Source organism: Elephas maximus, chromosome 21 (assembly GCF_024166365.1).
Source record: "Elephas maximus indicus isolate mEleMax1 chromosome 21, mEleMax1 primary haplotype, whole genome shotgun sequence".
Lineage (NCBI taxonomy): Eukaryota > Metazoa > Chordata > Mammalia > Proboscidea > Elephantidae > Elephas > Elephas maximus.
Window position 1 is genome coordinate 34464124 of NC_064839.1, and position 16732 is coordinate 34480855.

The 16732-nt window shown below is 45.5% G+C and overlaps 1 protein-coding gene across 7 annotated transcripts in view; it reads left to right on the forward strand.

Moving 5' to 3' along the window:
• The window catches only part of DUS2 (dihydrouridine synthase 2), a 37388-nt gene that overhangs the window by 13212 nt on the left and 7444 nt on the right, over window positions 1-16732 (forward strand). For 4 of the 7 annotated variants that reach the window (XM_049864233.1, XM_049864239.1, XM_049864240.1 and 1 more), the window contains 8 exons: window positions 610-655; window positions 3317-3408; window positions 4122-4165; window positions 5325-5385; window positions 8842-8889; window positions 13340-13414; window positions 13590-13660; window positions 15512-15598. In XM_049864233.1, the coding sequence (XP_049720190.1) occupies window positions 610-655; window positions 3317-3408; window positions 4122-4165; window positions 5325-5385; window positions 8842-8889; window positions 13340-13414; window positions 13590-13660; window positions 15512-15598 (524 nt within the window). The remainder of the gene's footprint in view (window positions 1-609; window positions 656-3316; window positions 3409-4121; window positions 4166-5324; window positions 5386-8841; window positions 8890-13339; window positions 13415-13589; window positions 13661-15511; window positions 15599-16732) is intronic. The other 3 variants (XM_049864234.1, XM_049864235.1, XM_049864236.1) reach the window with 3 other exon arrangements.

Consider the following 16732-nt stretch of genomic DNA (forward strand, 5'->3'; position numbering starts at 1 on the left):
AAATGATCAGTAATGATAGCCAGGCACCATCCAGTTCTTCTGGTCTCATGGCAAAGAAAGCAGTGGTTCACAGAGGCAATTAGCCACATGTTCCATTTCCTTCTCCTATTGCTAACTCTGTTGTGCATAGGGTCGCTGTGAGTTGGAGCCGACTTGACGGCACCTGACAACAACAACATTGCTAACTGTCCTTCTTCCTCCATTGCTTCAGGAGGGTAGAAACCAATTCTTGTGCCTTGGATGGCAGCTTGCAAGCTTTTAAGTGTCCATTTGCCTTCTTACCTGTCCTTGCAACTAGGATCACTGGCTACAGGTAGTCTGCGATGGGCCCTGCTCATCCCTTTGAGACACCACACTGGCCCTTGGGGCTTGGATGCCAACCATGTTTCCAAACTGCTTGGTGGTGGTTATTTCTGTGGTCAGGCCCAGAGGGCAGCAGATACTCAATGACATGAGTGTGACTTGGAAAGAGTAGCCGCAGAAGCACCTAGAGTGTGTTATTAGCCCTGAGGGTGGTAGTAAGGTAACAGTCTCATTCCCCATTAAGTGTGCAATGCAGGTCCTCCCCCTGTGCCCAGGATTGACTAATGCCCTCTGGTTCCTCCCCAGGAGCTGATTGACCTCAAGATGCTTCAGTGCAAGAGAGTTGTCAATGGTAAGTGCGCCTCTGGCCCTGGGATTGTGTGTACGTCTGACCAGGCCTAAGCAGCACTGTGACTGCTCTTCCCCAGGAGTGACATTGCCCTGCCAGGGCTCTTCCTGCCAGGTTGCATCATTGGTTTTGTGGATCACGTGCTCCCTTGAGAGCAGTCACTGCTCTCCAGAGACTGTGACAAAAAGCCGGATGTGAAACAGGCTAAGAATGTCTGCCTACCATTGTCTTGCTGGCATAGAAGGTGCCATGTTTCACAGTAGAGGAGAGATCGTTGGAGCTGGTCCTAGCTCTGCTGCTTGCTATCTGTGTGACTTCGGGCAAGTCCCATGACCTTTCTCTGCCTCAGTTTCCTTATCTACAAAATGAAAACCATAATCCCTGCTTTACTTAAATCATAGGGTTGGAGTGAGGACCAAATAAGATAAAGTACCTGTAAGTACATTGCACACATTAAGCTCTGTGCGAATGAAGTGGTTGAGCTGAAATGTGGTTTTGCTTATACTTTATTGATGAGGCTGATTCTGCTTTGATTAGAGTCGTCATATTGTTTGAGGTTTTTAAAATGTATATATACTTGTGAAATCTGTATATGACTGACTCAATTATTGTTATGACTCAATTTTGTCTTTTTTTTTTTATTATTATTATGGAACATTTCCAACGTGAGAATAGTATTTCTTCTCCCATGTACCCATCACTCCACTTCCACGTGATCAACACATAGACGGTCTTGTTTCACCTAAACTTGACTCCCGCTCCAAACTGAACTATTTTGAATCAAACCCCAGTCATCATATTACTTGATCTGTAATTATACAGTCTGTATTGCTGCTAAAAATGAGCCCTGGTGGTTCAAACCCACCAGTGCGCTCCGTGGGAGAAAGATGTGGCAGTTTGCTCCCTTAAAGATTACAGCCGTGGAAACCCTACGGGGCAGTTCTACTCTGTCCTGTAGGGTCGCTATGAGTTGGAAGGGACTTGACCTTAGTGGGTTATATCACTAAAAGATAAGGACTCTTTTAAAAAATACATAACCACAGTAGCATCACATCCCCAAAAAATCAATAATAATTCTTAATATCAGCAATTATCTGGTTAGTGTTCAAATTTCCTGTTACAATTTTTCATTTTTCTTTTATTGTTTTAGATCTACCTTTTCTTTTTGTATCATAAAAAAATTCAAGTCCTACAGGTCTGTGTAACCTAGAAAATGAAAATCTCCCATATTTCCACACCTCAAGAGAGAATCACAAAGAGAAATTACATAGGTTCCTTGAGATTTTTTTCCTACAAGTATATGTACTAACGTGTGTATATAAAAATGACGTGTTTATATGTATTTTGCCTCCACATGAGATTGTGTTATTCGTGTTTTTAAAAAAATTATTATTATGATAAAATATAAATAATAAAACATTTGTCATTTCACCCATTTTTATGTGTACAATTTAGTGACATGAATTACGTTCACCATGCTGTGCAACTATCACTGTCGTCCATTTACACGTGTTGTTTTGCCACTTCCATTTCTACTAGGACATTTTCCAATGCCAGTACCTGTAGATATCTGTGTCAGAATTTACCTTACCAGTGCCTTAAGAGGGGTTTCCAATACTATGCTATTACACATAAAGCTGTGCTGTAAACTCATCATGTTTTTGTGGTTCTTCTGTCAGACTCCTTACTGCCAGCCATGAGTCCTCTCTGCTGTCAGGGGATCACTTCTGTGACCATTACCCTTCCCAACACATCATTACCTGTACTCCACCCTTTTCAACCTTTTCTAATTTATTCAGAGGAGCCCTGGTGGCACAGTGGTTAAAGTGCTTGGTGCATACCGAAAGGTCTTCAGTTTGAACCCACCAGCCACTCCGTGGGAGAAAGATGAGACAGGCAGCTTCCATAAAGATTTACAACCTTGGAAAACCTATGGGGTAGTTCTACTCTGTCCTGTAGTGTTGCTATCAGTTGGAATGGACTTGACGGCAGTGGGTTTGTAATTTGTTCAGTGCTGGGGTATTAATAACAGCTTCTATTTATAGAAGTGCTTATGTATATTAAAGGTCTAATTTAATTCTCAAAACAGTCTTTGAGGTAGGAATATTCCCTGTCTGCCACCTTGGGTCTCTTCCATGTAGCATTATATTCATCTTTGAAAGCTAACAATGGTAGTACCTATCATAGAGCTTTGTTGTGAACAGCAAATGAGATAATACAGTAAATCTCCACTCATGGTACCTGGCACATGGTAAGTAGTTAGGAAACAGTACCTTTGCTGAACTCCAGACTGATTTCTTCTGGGAAAATTTGGGCAAAATCAGAGACACAGACAAGTTTTGATGTAATTGTACTTTTTTCCAACACGTAAAAAATTTTGAAATGCAACAGGCATACAGAAAAAGTGCATAAAACATAAACATGCAGTTTAACAAATAATTGTAAAGTGGACAGCCATGTAGCCATCACCATGGTAAGGAAACAGACCATCAGCAGCACCTGAGAAACTTCCCATGTGCATGCTTTTTCTTTAAGAAATGGCGTACTTCTAGGCTTCCTTTTTTCCATTCAAGGTGATATTTTGGGTGTGTTTTCTTCCAGGAATTAGGCTAGGTTGAACTTCCTTCTTAATTGGGTGGCCCCTGTGTTTGTGTTTTCTCACAGAGGTTCTCAGCACAGTAGACTTTGTTGCCCCCGATGACCGAGTTGTCTTCCGCACCTGCGCAAGAGAACAGAGCAGGGTTGTTTTCCAATTGGTAAGAGATCCCACTATTTGAAGTCAAGCTATAGCAGTCTCTTACATGCCTCCCATCTCAAATTTAATTTACCTAATTATAGCAGTTGCCTGCTTGACACAATTTATAGTTACTTTTTTAATCCCTAGCATTGGTTATTATTCAGATTGTGGTCTTTGTTTTTAATGTAGTCTGTATATGTTTCCTTTAGAAAGAAATTAGATTTTTCTCCAAGAGTCGGTAGGGTATGTATTAGGGTTGTGATGACCTGATAGTCATGTTCTCTCTATCTTTTGCCTGACCCTCTGCTTTGGGCATTTCTTGGTGCTTTTTTAGAAGTAACTCCTGTATTATGTTTAGGTTTTTAAAAAATGGATAACAATGGGTAGACATGCAATAAGGCAAATATAGCAAAATGTTAGTTATAGAATCTAAAAGGTGGGTATATGAACATTCACTATAAAATTCTTTGGACTTTTTAGTTACGTTTAAAAATTTTCATAATAAAACGGTGAGGGAAAAATCAATAAGTCATCACAGCATTGATGCCATGTTCTAGGCCCTCAAGGTCCACTTTTTCCCTCTGGAGTGAGCTTCTCCAGTGGGCTAACCATTGAAGAGAACACCAGCCCAGCTCCATTTGCTGACGTGTGCATGTGTGTGGTATGATAGGTGTGTTTGTGCATGTGGACTTGTGTCAGGATGGTGGTTGATATAGCCTCTTGTGTTCCCAGGGGACTTCAGATGCAGAGCGAGCCCTTGCTGTGGCCAGGCTGGTGTAAGTTCTTCCCCGCTTTGGGACTGCCTTTGCCTCTCCTGTGGGCTGTAAGGCCTAATGTCACTGGTCACCTTGGCGGTGACCCACCTTTCTGACACCCTTCAACCCATGACCTCTCATGCCAGATCTAGAGTGTCTGACTTCTATTCGTGGCATTTGAAGAATAGGGTGGGACTCATGTACCCACTGTGCCTAGAGCCCAGAGAACCTCTGTGTGGGGCATTTTTTAGTGTTTATTTGTGAGGCTCCCTTTCCAGGGAATCATGACTGTAAGTCCTGAGGGTTTAAATGTCCTGAAGTATAGGTTAGTCTTATTGTTTCTTAAATTAAGCAAGTCAGGATACTACAGTGGTTAAGGGGATAGGCTTTGGAGTTAGATAGACTGGGCTGGAATTCTGACTTGTTACGTAAGCTCACTGAGAATCTTAGTTTCCTTGTCAAGAAAATGAGACCAATAGCTAGTAAGGGGTTTATGAGCACAGTTCCATACCTCTGGCATTATGGGGAAGGGCGAATGAGATGATACGCATAAATGCCTTTGCAGTGTGTAGCACATAAGTGTTTAGCAAGTGTCAGCTACTGTTATTAAATACAGTAAAAGTGAGGAGGAACCCGGGCTATAATTGCCACTGATCACAGAGTGTTAACCGTGTACCTAGCACGGGATGAAGTGAGGGTGCTTCATGCATGTGACAATAGTTTGGAGTAAGCCAACTGTTTAGCTCAGCAAAAAAGCAACACTGGAACTTTAGCCAGAAGCAGTGCCCTGGGAAAGGGCTCTCATGCCCATGTCACTTCTCTGCATTGACAAAATGACTTCACTACCCCAGTCAGAACTCTGGGATTGAGAGGTTAGTGCGCCTGTCACTCAATGTTTCGAGTTATATGATACAACGCTGAAATGGCAAAGGTCTCTCCAACCAGCCCTTTATATAGCACAGGAAAGGGCTACTTGTAGAGGTTTGTCCTCTTGAGCTCTGCTCAGATGAGGCAGTTACACATTGTAGGGAGAGGTTCTTTTCAGCTTTTGTCATTGAGGTTGGTATGTCTCATAGGGACAGGGACACAGTAGGGGGTTCATGAGCACAGCTCCATGGCTTTGACTCTATCTTCTCTCAAGTTGAATATTCATTACTTTTCCTCCTTTGTGTTTTTCCAGAGAAAATGATGTAGCTGGTATTGACGTCAACATGGGCTGTCCAAAAGAGTATTCCACCAAGGTAAACTGATTTCTTTATATTCTTTACAAATGTAGGATGCGGACTAAAGGAATCTAACAAGACATGCCAACTAACTACAGTACCTGACTGTGGTCTGGATCCTGTCCTGGGTGGGCACAGTGCTTGAAAGGACATTATTAGATCAACTGGCGAAATAGAAACATGGACCGTGGTACATTATATCAAAGTACTGTATCACTGTAAATTTATGAAGTTGATACCTCTTCTGAGGTTATGTAAGAGAGTATCCTTATTCTTAGGAAATATACACAGAATCATTTAGGGGTAAAGGGCTATGGTATATGTAACTTACCCTCAAATAGTTTAGGAGAAATAATGCACACACACACAGAGTAAGTGTGCATGCACTTGTGCACAAATAATAAAACAGTGTAAAATTAAAAAAAAAGTCACCAATGTTATGTCTTTTCATGAATAATATTGAGACGTACATAAAGAAAAAATAGAGGATGCAATACAAGTGTCCCCATTGTCATATCAGAAGAGATCGGACAGAGTGGTACTGTAGCCCCAAGAAAGGAGAGGGAAGGCAGCCCTTAAACTTGGGATCTTATAAGGATATGGTCCTTGATGAGATTTGAGAGCCTGTAAGCTGAGGGAATGGCATAGCAGGGGCATGGAGGGCAACATGAAAGTGGAAACAGAACTGTGAGTATCAAGATATGACCAGAGAGTTGGGGAATAGAAGATGGGGAGGAAGCAGTGGAGCACAGGATTGAAAACCTTTAGGACAGGATCACTGGATTTGGAGTTTTGCTATCTCTGGCCCTTTTTGAGCAGAGAAGGCAAGTGATCAGACTGGTGCTTTAGAAATGTTAATCTGGAAACCACGTGTCTGGTGGATTACAGTGGGAAGAGTCTTGAGGTGGGGCCACAGGTATAAGAGATGAGTGTCCTGGGCCCACAGGAGAAAGAGAGAGAGGCCAAATTAGAGCAGAATTTGACAGGATTTGCCTGGCAAATAATTGGATAGAGTGTGTGATGCTGGAATGTGTGGTGGGGGGTAGAGGGAAGAAAGATTGGCCATGCAGGGGGTCATTCAGTCTTCAACCATTACCAGGACTGTTGGAAGAAGAGCATGTTCGGGGCAGATACCAAAGGCTGTTTGGGGTCTGCTGAGTGTGAAACACCAGGGGCCGGGTAGACTTCTGCTAGGGCTGCCCCTGGGAACTTTGTCTCAGGGTGAGCAATCAGGGTCCACACTGTAGACATAGTAGATGTCCCCCGGGCCCCCTGTGCTTTCTGGAGTTTCTTGCCTGGGGACCTTTGCTTTGGGTGAGGAGGTGTTGAACTAAGTGACAGCCTGAGGGAAAAGGCCCTTCAGATGCTTGAAAACCAGAGGGCCTTGCAGGCAGCTTCTTCAAGGTACCATACTGAAAAAACCAAACCTGTTGCCATCGAGTTGATTCCAATTCATATAGTGACCCTGCAGGACAGAGTAGAACTGCCGCATAGGGTTTCCAAGGAGCGCCTGGTGGATTCGAACTGCCGACCTTTTGGCTAGCAGCCAGGGCACTTAACCACCACGCCACCAAGGTTTCCTCAAGGAACCATGGAGGTTTTAAATTATCTACAAGGAATTGAAAACTTTGGCTCAGTTTTGCTCTCTTCTAATTAATCTTTTATGTTCTTCAGTTAAGTAAAGAGTAGAGTTGAAATTATTTGGAGTGATCTCCCTGATACATCGTGGAACAAAATTGTGTATTGTGAACCACCATTTATATGAGGGGGGAATGAATATTTATATGTATTTACTTTTTTACTGATAAAGTGTGTCTAGAAAGGTATGCAAGAATCTGGCAACATTGCTTTTCTTTGAGAAATTAAACTAAGTGGGCTGGGGGTACAGAGGTGAAAGAGGGACAAAGTTTTGCATTTTTATTTAATTTTGCACAGGTAATAAATTCCCATTACAGGGTATTTATTAATAGTAATTAACATCTATTAGTTGGATGGCACTGGCACCAACCAGTCAGAACAGAGGCCAACCATTAGGCCATACTGGTACACACCAGCATAATAGCTGCTATGTTATGCTTCAAAAATTGAAACCATGAAAAAGTATGGATTGAAAAATCTTCTATTTATTGAAGAAGGAGAGTTTTTATTTTTTACAATTCGAACCTCTTAAATTTTGATCCGTGTTAATATATTACGTATCCAAAAAAGCAAATAAAGGAACGAAAGAGAACAAAGGAAGAAAAAGATAGGAGGGAGTGGGAAGAGGGGAAGGAAGAAAGGGAGGAAGGGAGAAAGAAAACAAGCATCCATTGAGGAAGGGGCAATGAGGCTGGATTTTAGATCCTGTGATTCCACAATGAGGGGCTGGATGGTGTGAAGTGAAGGACAGCTGGATCCCGGATGCGTGGCCAGGCTTTCTCAAGGCTTCCATGGTTTGTTCCTGTGGCCAAGATAGTCCAGGACCGGGCTCCTCCACCCTTCCCATTCTCTTCTAAGATGCAGCCTCAGCCTGGTCAAGTCTGTGGTGGTTTAATGTTCTCTCTGATTCTAATCTGTCATCCTTAAACATGAAATTAAACTAAAACGACCGAGCTCAAGCCTAAGCCTTTAAATACCTCTTGTGAGCATTCACTGGTACAAAGTCTGACTACTGACAGCATAGATTTATTGGATTTGTTTTCTCCCTTCACTTCACTCTTAAAATGCAGTGTACATAATGCCTCTGAGCAATGGATTTAAATAAGATTTTTAAATAACCTTTTTAAAGATCCCCCCCCCCATTATTCAAGTAATTCATATTATTGTCCAAAATTTGGAAAATATAGGAACATATAGAAAAGCACAGGAAAATCACCAGTACTCACACCATCAAGAGATAACCACTGTTAATAGTGAGATTTAAGCGGCTGCATGGATTGGTGGGTTTCTCTGAGCTGGGGCCTCTGTTAGAGTTTGGCATTGGTCTGGGTACTTGGGACTGGGTCATTGTTGCTGGTGGAAGAGAAGGGCCTGGACAAGTTTGCAGGTTGGGTGCCTCTGAGTGGCTTTGCTGGTGGCGGTAGTACCAAACCAAGTGTTGTGTAGGCTAGGGAGAAGGTGCATTTGATCTCATTTCAAAGGGAGTGTGATTCATTGTTTTTTAAGGGCTAGGAAGATGGTGGGTTTTAGTTTAGTAAGGCCCAAGATCTTGGGTAGAGAATGGGCAGACCTGTAAATTAATTTTTATAGTACCCACTTCCAGATAGAGTATGGGTTCTGTCAAGAGGGTTATAGTGATGACATTTAGAATTCATCAAACTCCGATTCCTGATATTGTGGGTAAGGATGCTATTGCCTTCCTACTTGTTAGGAGCAGTGATGACTGCCAGGGTTTTGGTCCTTTGGAGGCAAGTGGTGAGGGGGCACCAGGTTGCCACGCCACGGGATGGGGCCATCCTCCTCCAGGTGTAAGAAAACCTTTGTGCTTTTCCTTAGGGAGGAATGGGAGCTGCTTTGCTGTCAGACCCTGACAAGATAGAGAAGGTGAGTCCTATATGGGTGAAAGGAGGGGTCCTTAAACATGTCTATGAACTAGAGGCACCTGGAATGCCCACACCCCTGCCTCAGACTTCCTGGGACCTGGAAGTTTGTGAAAAGCTTCCCCATGGTTTTGACGTGCAGCCAGATTGGGGAACCCCTGAGCCAGCCTATGGCATCCTTGGAATCCCTTACAAACCCAGGACTAGGGACTTCTCAACTGAGAGTCAGGGGAAACTGAGGATTCTTTTAGAGCCCCCTCTTTATTGCCCCATTCCTTCTGGGACCCTCTTGAGATCTGAGGCAGGCTACTTGTGGATCACAGCAGGCTCTGTGGTTGTGGAGGTGGGGCATTGACATACATGTCTCAGGGGCTTGATGAGAGCAGCAGGGGGTCCCCTGCATACCACAGTCTGCCACCAGTCCTTTGAGAGCAGGCCAGGCTAGGGTCAGATGAGGTAAACTGAAGTTAGCCTTCTTCTGTGCCCCTTCCCTTGGTGATTCTGCAGGCCAGGTTAATGAGGCCCTGGGGGCAGGCTGGCATTCGATACCCAGTTTGTGAGCTACCAGGGCATGTGGGGGTGACGTTTGCCATGCTGTATGTACCCTTTGCTTTCCCCTCCCAGTTCCCCAGCTGTCTCCTTGTTGCTCCTCTTAGCTCCTTTGTTTTCCTTTTCGTTTTTTACCCCCACTTCATGGGCTTTCAGTCTCATAGTACCTTCCTCAGGCTAGGGCAACTTGAGGGTAAAGCACTGCCTGTAGGAGTTGTCATCATTTGTTCTGGCTGCTTCATCAGCAGCCCAACCCTGTTAATAGTTTTCTAGTCTGCTGGAAAACCAGCGTGTTTACTGGTTAGGTCCCTTCTCATTTTTCTCAAGTGCAGCCACCGATAATATTCCTATGTTGTTGTTGATTCTGACTCCCAGCAACTGCATGTAGCAGATTAGGACTGCTCCATAGGACTTTCTAAGCTGTAATCTTTACAGAAGCAGATCCACAGATCTTTTCTCCTGTGGAGCCGCTGGGTGGGTTTAGATAGGTAGAGTAATAATGGCTTGGGGCTGTGTCTGACCTCTTCTAACTTCACAAGAGGAAAGGAGAATCAGGACCCATAGCCCAAGGCCGATTCCTTTGAGTCAGAGGTCAAACATGCCTCCTCTCTCTGCAATCTTTACCAACTCTGACACCAACCATCCCTCCCACAGCATGCTCTACCTCTCTGCTGGGTTCGATAATTCATTGCAGTGGCCGCACAGAACTCAAAGACTATACTTATGATTAGGGGGTTTATTAGGGAAGTAACAGGTTACAATTCAGGTTCAGGAACACTCAGCATACAGCTCTTCCTTCAAGACAGCCTCTTCCCAGCTGTGCTTGCAGGCACACCTCTCTCTGGCCCTAGGCTTTTGCACAAAGTCACTCAGCTTTCTCTGCCAGTGGGCTGGGAAGCCCACTGCACTGTCTCCTGCTGCTGGGTCTCTGCTGCCAGGTCTCTGCTGCTACTACTTCTCAGCATCTTTAGAGTTACAGCTCACTCTCTGTCTCGGTCTCCTGCTTCCAGGAGCTTCTCAGCTCAGGGATCCTGGGTCCAAAGGATGTGCCAGTTCCTGGTTGTTGTTTCTTGGCAGTAGTGGGCTCTCCTCTCTGCTCTGGAATTGGCTGTCTTTTAAGGCAAAACTGACAAATCCGCTTGGTGGGCCACAATTACCCTATCACACAGTCTCGCCCTGTCACCTGGGTAGGGGTTACAAGACCAGGGCTAAAAAGGCCACATAGAAGTAATCAATTGCACCACAGATAGATATAGATACCCACTGCCATCAAATCGATTCCAACTCATAGTAACCCTATAGGACAGAGTAGAACTGTCCGATAGAGTTTCCAAGTAGCACCTGGCGGATTCGAACAGCTGACCTCTTGGTTAGCAGCCGTAGCACTTAACCACTACGCCACCAGGGTTTCCAGATATAGATATATATCTTTATCTGTCTGTCTGTCTTTCTAACCAAACCAAACCCATTGCTGTTGAGTCAATTCCAACTCATAGCGACCCTATAGAACAGAGTAGAACTGCCCCATAGGGTTTCCAAGGAGTGCCTGGTAGATTTGAACTGCTGACCTTTTGGTTAGCAGCTATAGCTTCTAACCATTAACGCCACCAGGGTTTCCATCTATCTTTATCAACCTAAAAAAAAAAAAAAAAATTGCTGTCGAGTCAGTTCCAACTCATAGCAGCCCTTTAGGACAGAGTACAACTAACTGCCCCATAAAGTTTCCAAGGCTGTAAATCTTTATGAAAGCAGACTGCCACATCTTTTTCCTGTCAAGTTGCTGGTGGGTTGGAACCCACTGACCTTTCAGTTAGCAGCCAAGTGCTTAACCACTGTACCACCAGGGCTCCTTATATATTTACACAAGATGTTCCTATAAAGTACCTATAATGTACACTTATCATTTGTAGGGTATTTTCCTTTTTCAGAGTATATTCTAGTAATTGTTTGTTCCAGAAACTTCTTGGGGTAGATGGGGAGGCATTTATTTATTATCACCATTTGATCAAGGGTAATAAAAATAAAGCACAGAGAAATAAAAATAATTGGACTTGAGTTGTCATTTTCCCTCAGTGTGACCCTCTGCAAGTAGTTGGAGCTTTTGGTTACCTAATTTCCTTCCTGATCCTGAAAATGCACATGAAATGAAGAGAAATACTGAAGAAAGTGCTTAGAGCTACTTGGATAAAATACACCAGAAGAAAGTTCTGCAAAATGGAGAATTAGATCAGACCAACTGGTGTTGTTTAAATCACCAAATACCAGCGGATTCTAAGTCTGCACTTTTGCAGGGGAACCTTCCAGAGATGGTGTTTTCAGCCTGAGGGCTAGGACTAGAGTGAGATTTTTTTTTACTGTGTGTCTCGATAGACCTGGCAGTCCACCTTAAAGGGTAGGTGACCGTAGGACCTCAGACTCAGGTTACCTGCTGGAGCAGCTTATGGGGACTGCTTCTCCCTGCTAGCCCCACTTGGTTGTGCCTGGACCAGCAGGCCCTGTCTTGCCCATGACCTGTCCACTTGCCTGTCAGCCCAAGTGGATGTCTTTGAAGTGGCCTGAGTGGTTCTGCCCAGCCTTAGCCTGTCCTTGAGAAAAAGGCCACCTCCACTGGCTCCTGCTGTCCCCACCTGCCAAGACGCTACCTGGGTATCCCCACTTTTCTGCTCATCAGGGACCCAGTTCTTAGAAGAGGGCTCTTGGGATCACCTTCCCTTCAGCTTGCCTGGCCTGAAAGAATTCCGGTGAGGAAGAAAATAAAAATTGCACTGCTTCCCTTCAGACAAAGATTAGACTGGACTATAAGACATAAAATAATACTTGTAAAGTGTGTGCTTCTTAGTTCAAGTAGATATAGGAGACTAACTAGGAAGCTCCTGTCCAGAGGTGGGATGAGAAGACACAAAGGGACAGGAGCTGGTTGAATGGACACAGGAAATCTGGGGTGGAAAGAAGTGTGCTGTCACATTATAGAGAGAGCAACTGGGGTCACGTAACAATGTGTGTGTAAATTTTTGTATGAGAACTAACTTGAGCTGTAAATTTTCACTTAAAGCACAATAAAAAAAAATGGAAGTTAAAAAGAAAATGCCACTGTTCAGACATGCCATCCCTATTACCCCCATCTACACCTCTTTGATCTCTGATTCCCACATGGTCTGGTCATGGTACCTCTGACAATTACCCGTATAACTTCTAGATCTTTCTTTGAGGTTCTTTTGCAATTAGTAGGCAAAGAAGCACTTTCTAATATGTTGAATATGTTGTCTTTTCCTTTGCCAGTTTTATTCCTGTGTATCTGATTCCCTAAGGAGGGGCACATGAGGGCAGGGCCCAGAACTTGTAAGACCTTCTTGCTCTCTCACTTGGCAGATGGTGGGACAGCATCCAGAGAGCATTCCTTCAGCTAGGAAGGAAGCTATCAGCCAGGTGTTCCTAACCAGGGCTAGGCCTCAGAATCATCTGAGGGAGTGTGGTGGGCAGAACCTTTTGAAAACACACGTTCCTAAGCCCTACTCCTAGAGATTGCTTTAGGAAATGTGGAGTGACACTAAAGATTCTGTATTTCTTAAGCTCTCCAGGTGATTCTGATGTTCACCCTGACAAAGGATAACTAGGTTCCACACAAGGTACATGCAGATCCACACATATGCTTTCATTCATTCACTCAGCAAATATATCCGTACCACTATGCGCCAGGCTCTAATACAGAATAAAGGCAGACTCCTTGCCTCATGGAGTTTACATGTATATGTGTGCAATACACACACGTATGTACACACACACACACGGAGACAAACTTTCCATGCCATTGGGCTACACAGGTCTGTAGCAGAGTTAATTAGTATGAGCAGTTGTGGTTGGTTGGTCCAGATGAGGCAGGTGCCCTTGTTTTCTCCTCTCTGCAGATCCTCAGCACTCTTGTTAAAGGGACATGCAGACCTGTGACCTGCAAGATTCGCATTCTACCATCGGTAAGGAAGGTGTGTTATATTTGAAGGTGCATTCTCTCTGTGATGTTGGATTTGGGGGTATCTGTGATTCTTGAGAGTAGGCTGAAGTAGGATGGAGGAGGGGGTGGAGCTGAGCCCACTTTAGGAGCTGGCAGCTGCTCCTTCTGGGGCTTCAGTAACCACCCTGGGTGGTCCTTTTCCTCAGCTGGAGGACACACTGAGCCTTGTGAAGCGGATTGAGAGGACTGGCATTGCTGCCATCGCAGTTCATGGAAGGTGAGTGGATTGCCTTTCTAGTGACTGACTTCCTGGGAAAGGATGGTCCTCAGCCATCTTAGTGATTCTTGCCCAGGTGAAGAACAAACTTCCTTTGCATGTATTGAACCTGCCTTTGCCTAACTCTCTGACATTCTGTATGAAGCCTGAGGGCCATCAGCCTCCCTGGGTTTGCATTTGTCTTTGCTTCATTATTGAGCATCTACTGGGTGGTAGGTACTGTGCTGAGCTTTAGAGACACAGAGAGACCAAGAGGAAGGAGAAATGCCACTACTCTCAGGCTGTGTAAATGGTGCAGATTGAGTGATTTGCTCTTAATTGTATCATACTGCCAGGAAGTAGTGGAACTAGAACTCTGACCCTGAATCTTGTTTTCTTTCCACGACATTGAGCAATAGCTTCTTCCTCGAATGACCCCGGGCAGACTAATGTTCCTTTAAAGGCACTGCCCCTTTTGTCTACCCTTGTTGGACCACCAGCTGTCACAATGACTGTTTTAACAGTCCTTATATCTGTAGCTAATGTGCTCTCTGCTGAGAGCTGAGGTGTGGCTGAAGACTACCCTCGGTTTCCAAGTCACATTCACTACCTGTGTCTGGAATGTCCTTTTGTACAGAACTGCAAGTCAACAGGCTCTGGCTAGAGCGACCTCTTTTCTCTGAGCGATGTTCCTTTTGGGTTCAGGGTTCTTATAAGACCAACCCAGGTTGCCAATTGTGTCTATTGCAGCCAGAACCCAGAACTCTAATACATAAAACCAGGAAAAGAATAGCTGTTCCCATTAAAGCCAGGAGGGGGAAATGAGCCTCACACACAGATGCTTCTCCCTCCCAAGGCAGCAGGCTTTGGATTCAGACTCCCTGGATCCCAGCTCTGCTGCTTATTAGCTGTGTGTCCTTGGGCAAATCATTTAACCTCTCTGAGATCCACATTACTCATCTGGAAATTAAGATAATTTCTGCCTTATAGAGCTGTCATGAAGATGTTATGAGATTGTGAATAGAAAGCCTTGGCACAGTGCCTTACACAGGATTATCTTAATTCATGAAGCTATTACTTTCACCAGCAGTTGGCAACACTAGGAAGAGAGATTTGGGTGAGTCTAAGTAAGGACTTTCTGGCCATTAAAGCTGTTGAGGATGGGCTAAAACTGGCAACTGGGGCTGTGGGGAACAGGATGGGGAGTGTGACAGAGAGAGCAGTAACCCTAAGGCTCACTGGTTCACATAGAAGAACTTATAGCTGCCCTTGGAAGGCAGGGCCCTGGGATTTGTGGTCCTGCCTCCCTTGGGGCTTGTCGTGACAGCCGTGGTCTGTGGCTGGTCCTGGCTGCCCTGGGCGCAGGGCCTACCCTGTGCCAGGTGCCTCTGCCCTGGATCAGCTGCTCAACTTGGCCCCAGGATAGGCAGCTGTGTGGGAGGGGCCAGTCTGAGTGGTGGCAGCTGTTCCCAGTCTCCTGGGGAGGGCAGGACCAGGACAGGGATAGCATTCTGCTGGCACTGTCCCTCATCTCTGACAGAGTCAAGGGGAGAACCAGGACAATATGGTGAGACCTTGGGACCCTGCCGCCCATATGGGCCCCCTGCAGCCATGCTGTCCCTGCAGGCCTCTGAGAGCTGGCCTTACCTTCTGCACACAGCCCTGTGCTGCTCCTCCCCTCACTGCAGAGTTCTTCCCTGGAGCTGGTGGAGAACCTTGCCCTGCAGCCCAAACCCCTGTCTTTGATGGCCACCTGGCCTTCCGAAGTTCAGTAGGAAGGACAGTAGGCTTTGGCCAGAGTGACCCTGTGTGAGCTGGGACATGGCCTTTGACACTCAGCCCTGAACCCTGTCTCTCTTCTTTATTTCTAAGGAAACGGGAGCAGCGACCTCAGCACCCTGTCAGCTGTGAGGCCATCAAAGCCATTGCTGAAACCCTCTCCATTCCTGTCATAGCCAAGTAAGTCTCCCTTCTTCGTCATTTACCTTATTATGCCTCATCTCATTTAGAAGGGATTTCAACAGGTGTACAGAAATGAAATGGCATAAAAAGTGACCTTAAGGGAAAAAAAGTGGAACGAAAAATGAGATTGGAAATGAGGCTACAGAGTGCCTCTTGTGTAAGTCAGGTCCATTGGCCTCTGGTAGGTACAGGTGTCGGTGAGCAGTTGGCAGGGGCCCAGGGCATTGCCATGGACAGCTTGGGGGAGGTAGTGTTCAGGGACAGGGAGGAACAGAATGTGGCCACCAAAGCAGGCTCAGGGGAAGGGGATGTCACACCCAGAGTTAGGTATGCTGGGTGTAGGGAGCCACGTGAGGAGTCCCAAGCCAGAGCACATAGAGCCGTGGTTCAGAGGGCAGAAGGCAGGTTACACTTAGAAACCCAGACAAGAGTTCTGCATGGCTTAAGGACCCAGAACCTAGACTAACAGGTGTGAAGGACCAATGACCATCTGAAAGGGTTAGTAGTAAGACAGCTTCCAGCTGCCACTGGGGAGCTGGCCCATGGAGAGCAGATGGAAGTTCTGCTCAGCACCTTAGGACAGCACAGAGCCTGATGGAGTATGGGACAGGGAAGCTCCAAAGCTCTTACAAAAGGCATACCTGATTAGTGTGGGAGGGAGGTGCTAATGGCAAGGTGCAAGCCTGGCCTGGCCTTCCCCAGGGCAAGGAGTTTTAGAGGGGGTTTGGACAAGGTAGGACTACTCAAAACCCTGAGCCCTGTTGCTGCATCCTCTGCCTCCTGAGGACCCCCCTGCATGGCTGTCTCTGGGCTGAGGCTGATGCCTGGCTCCTGACAGAATGAACAAGGACAGAACAGTTTTCAAGGGGACCTTGGGGCAGCAGGGTGCAGGGAGGGGAACTTGCAACCAAACTAGGCTTCCTTCCTTTTGATCAGTGTGTCTGTTCCCCTTTCCAGGGTTTTGACACAGCCCTTGGTGGGCATATAGGTGGCTGCCCAGCCTGGAAGTTTGCCTATGGTCCTTATATCCAGCTATAGATCCGTGTCTTCAGATGCGGGCTAGCTTTAGCCAGGAAGGTGTTGTTGTTAGATGCCGTTGAGTTGCTTCCAACTCAAAGCAACCCTGTGTAC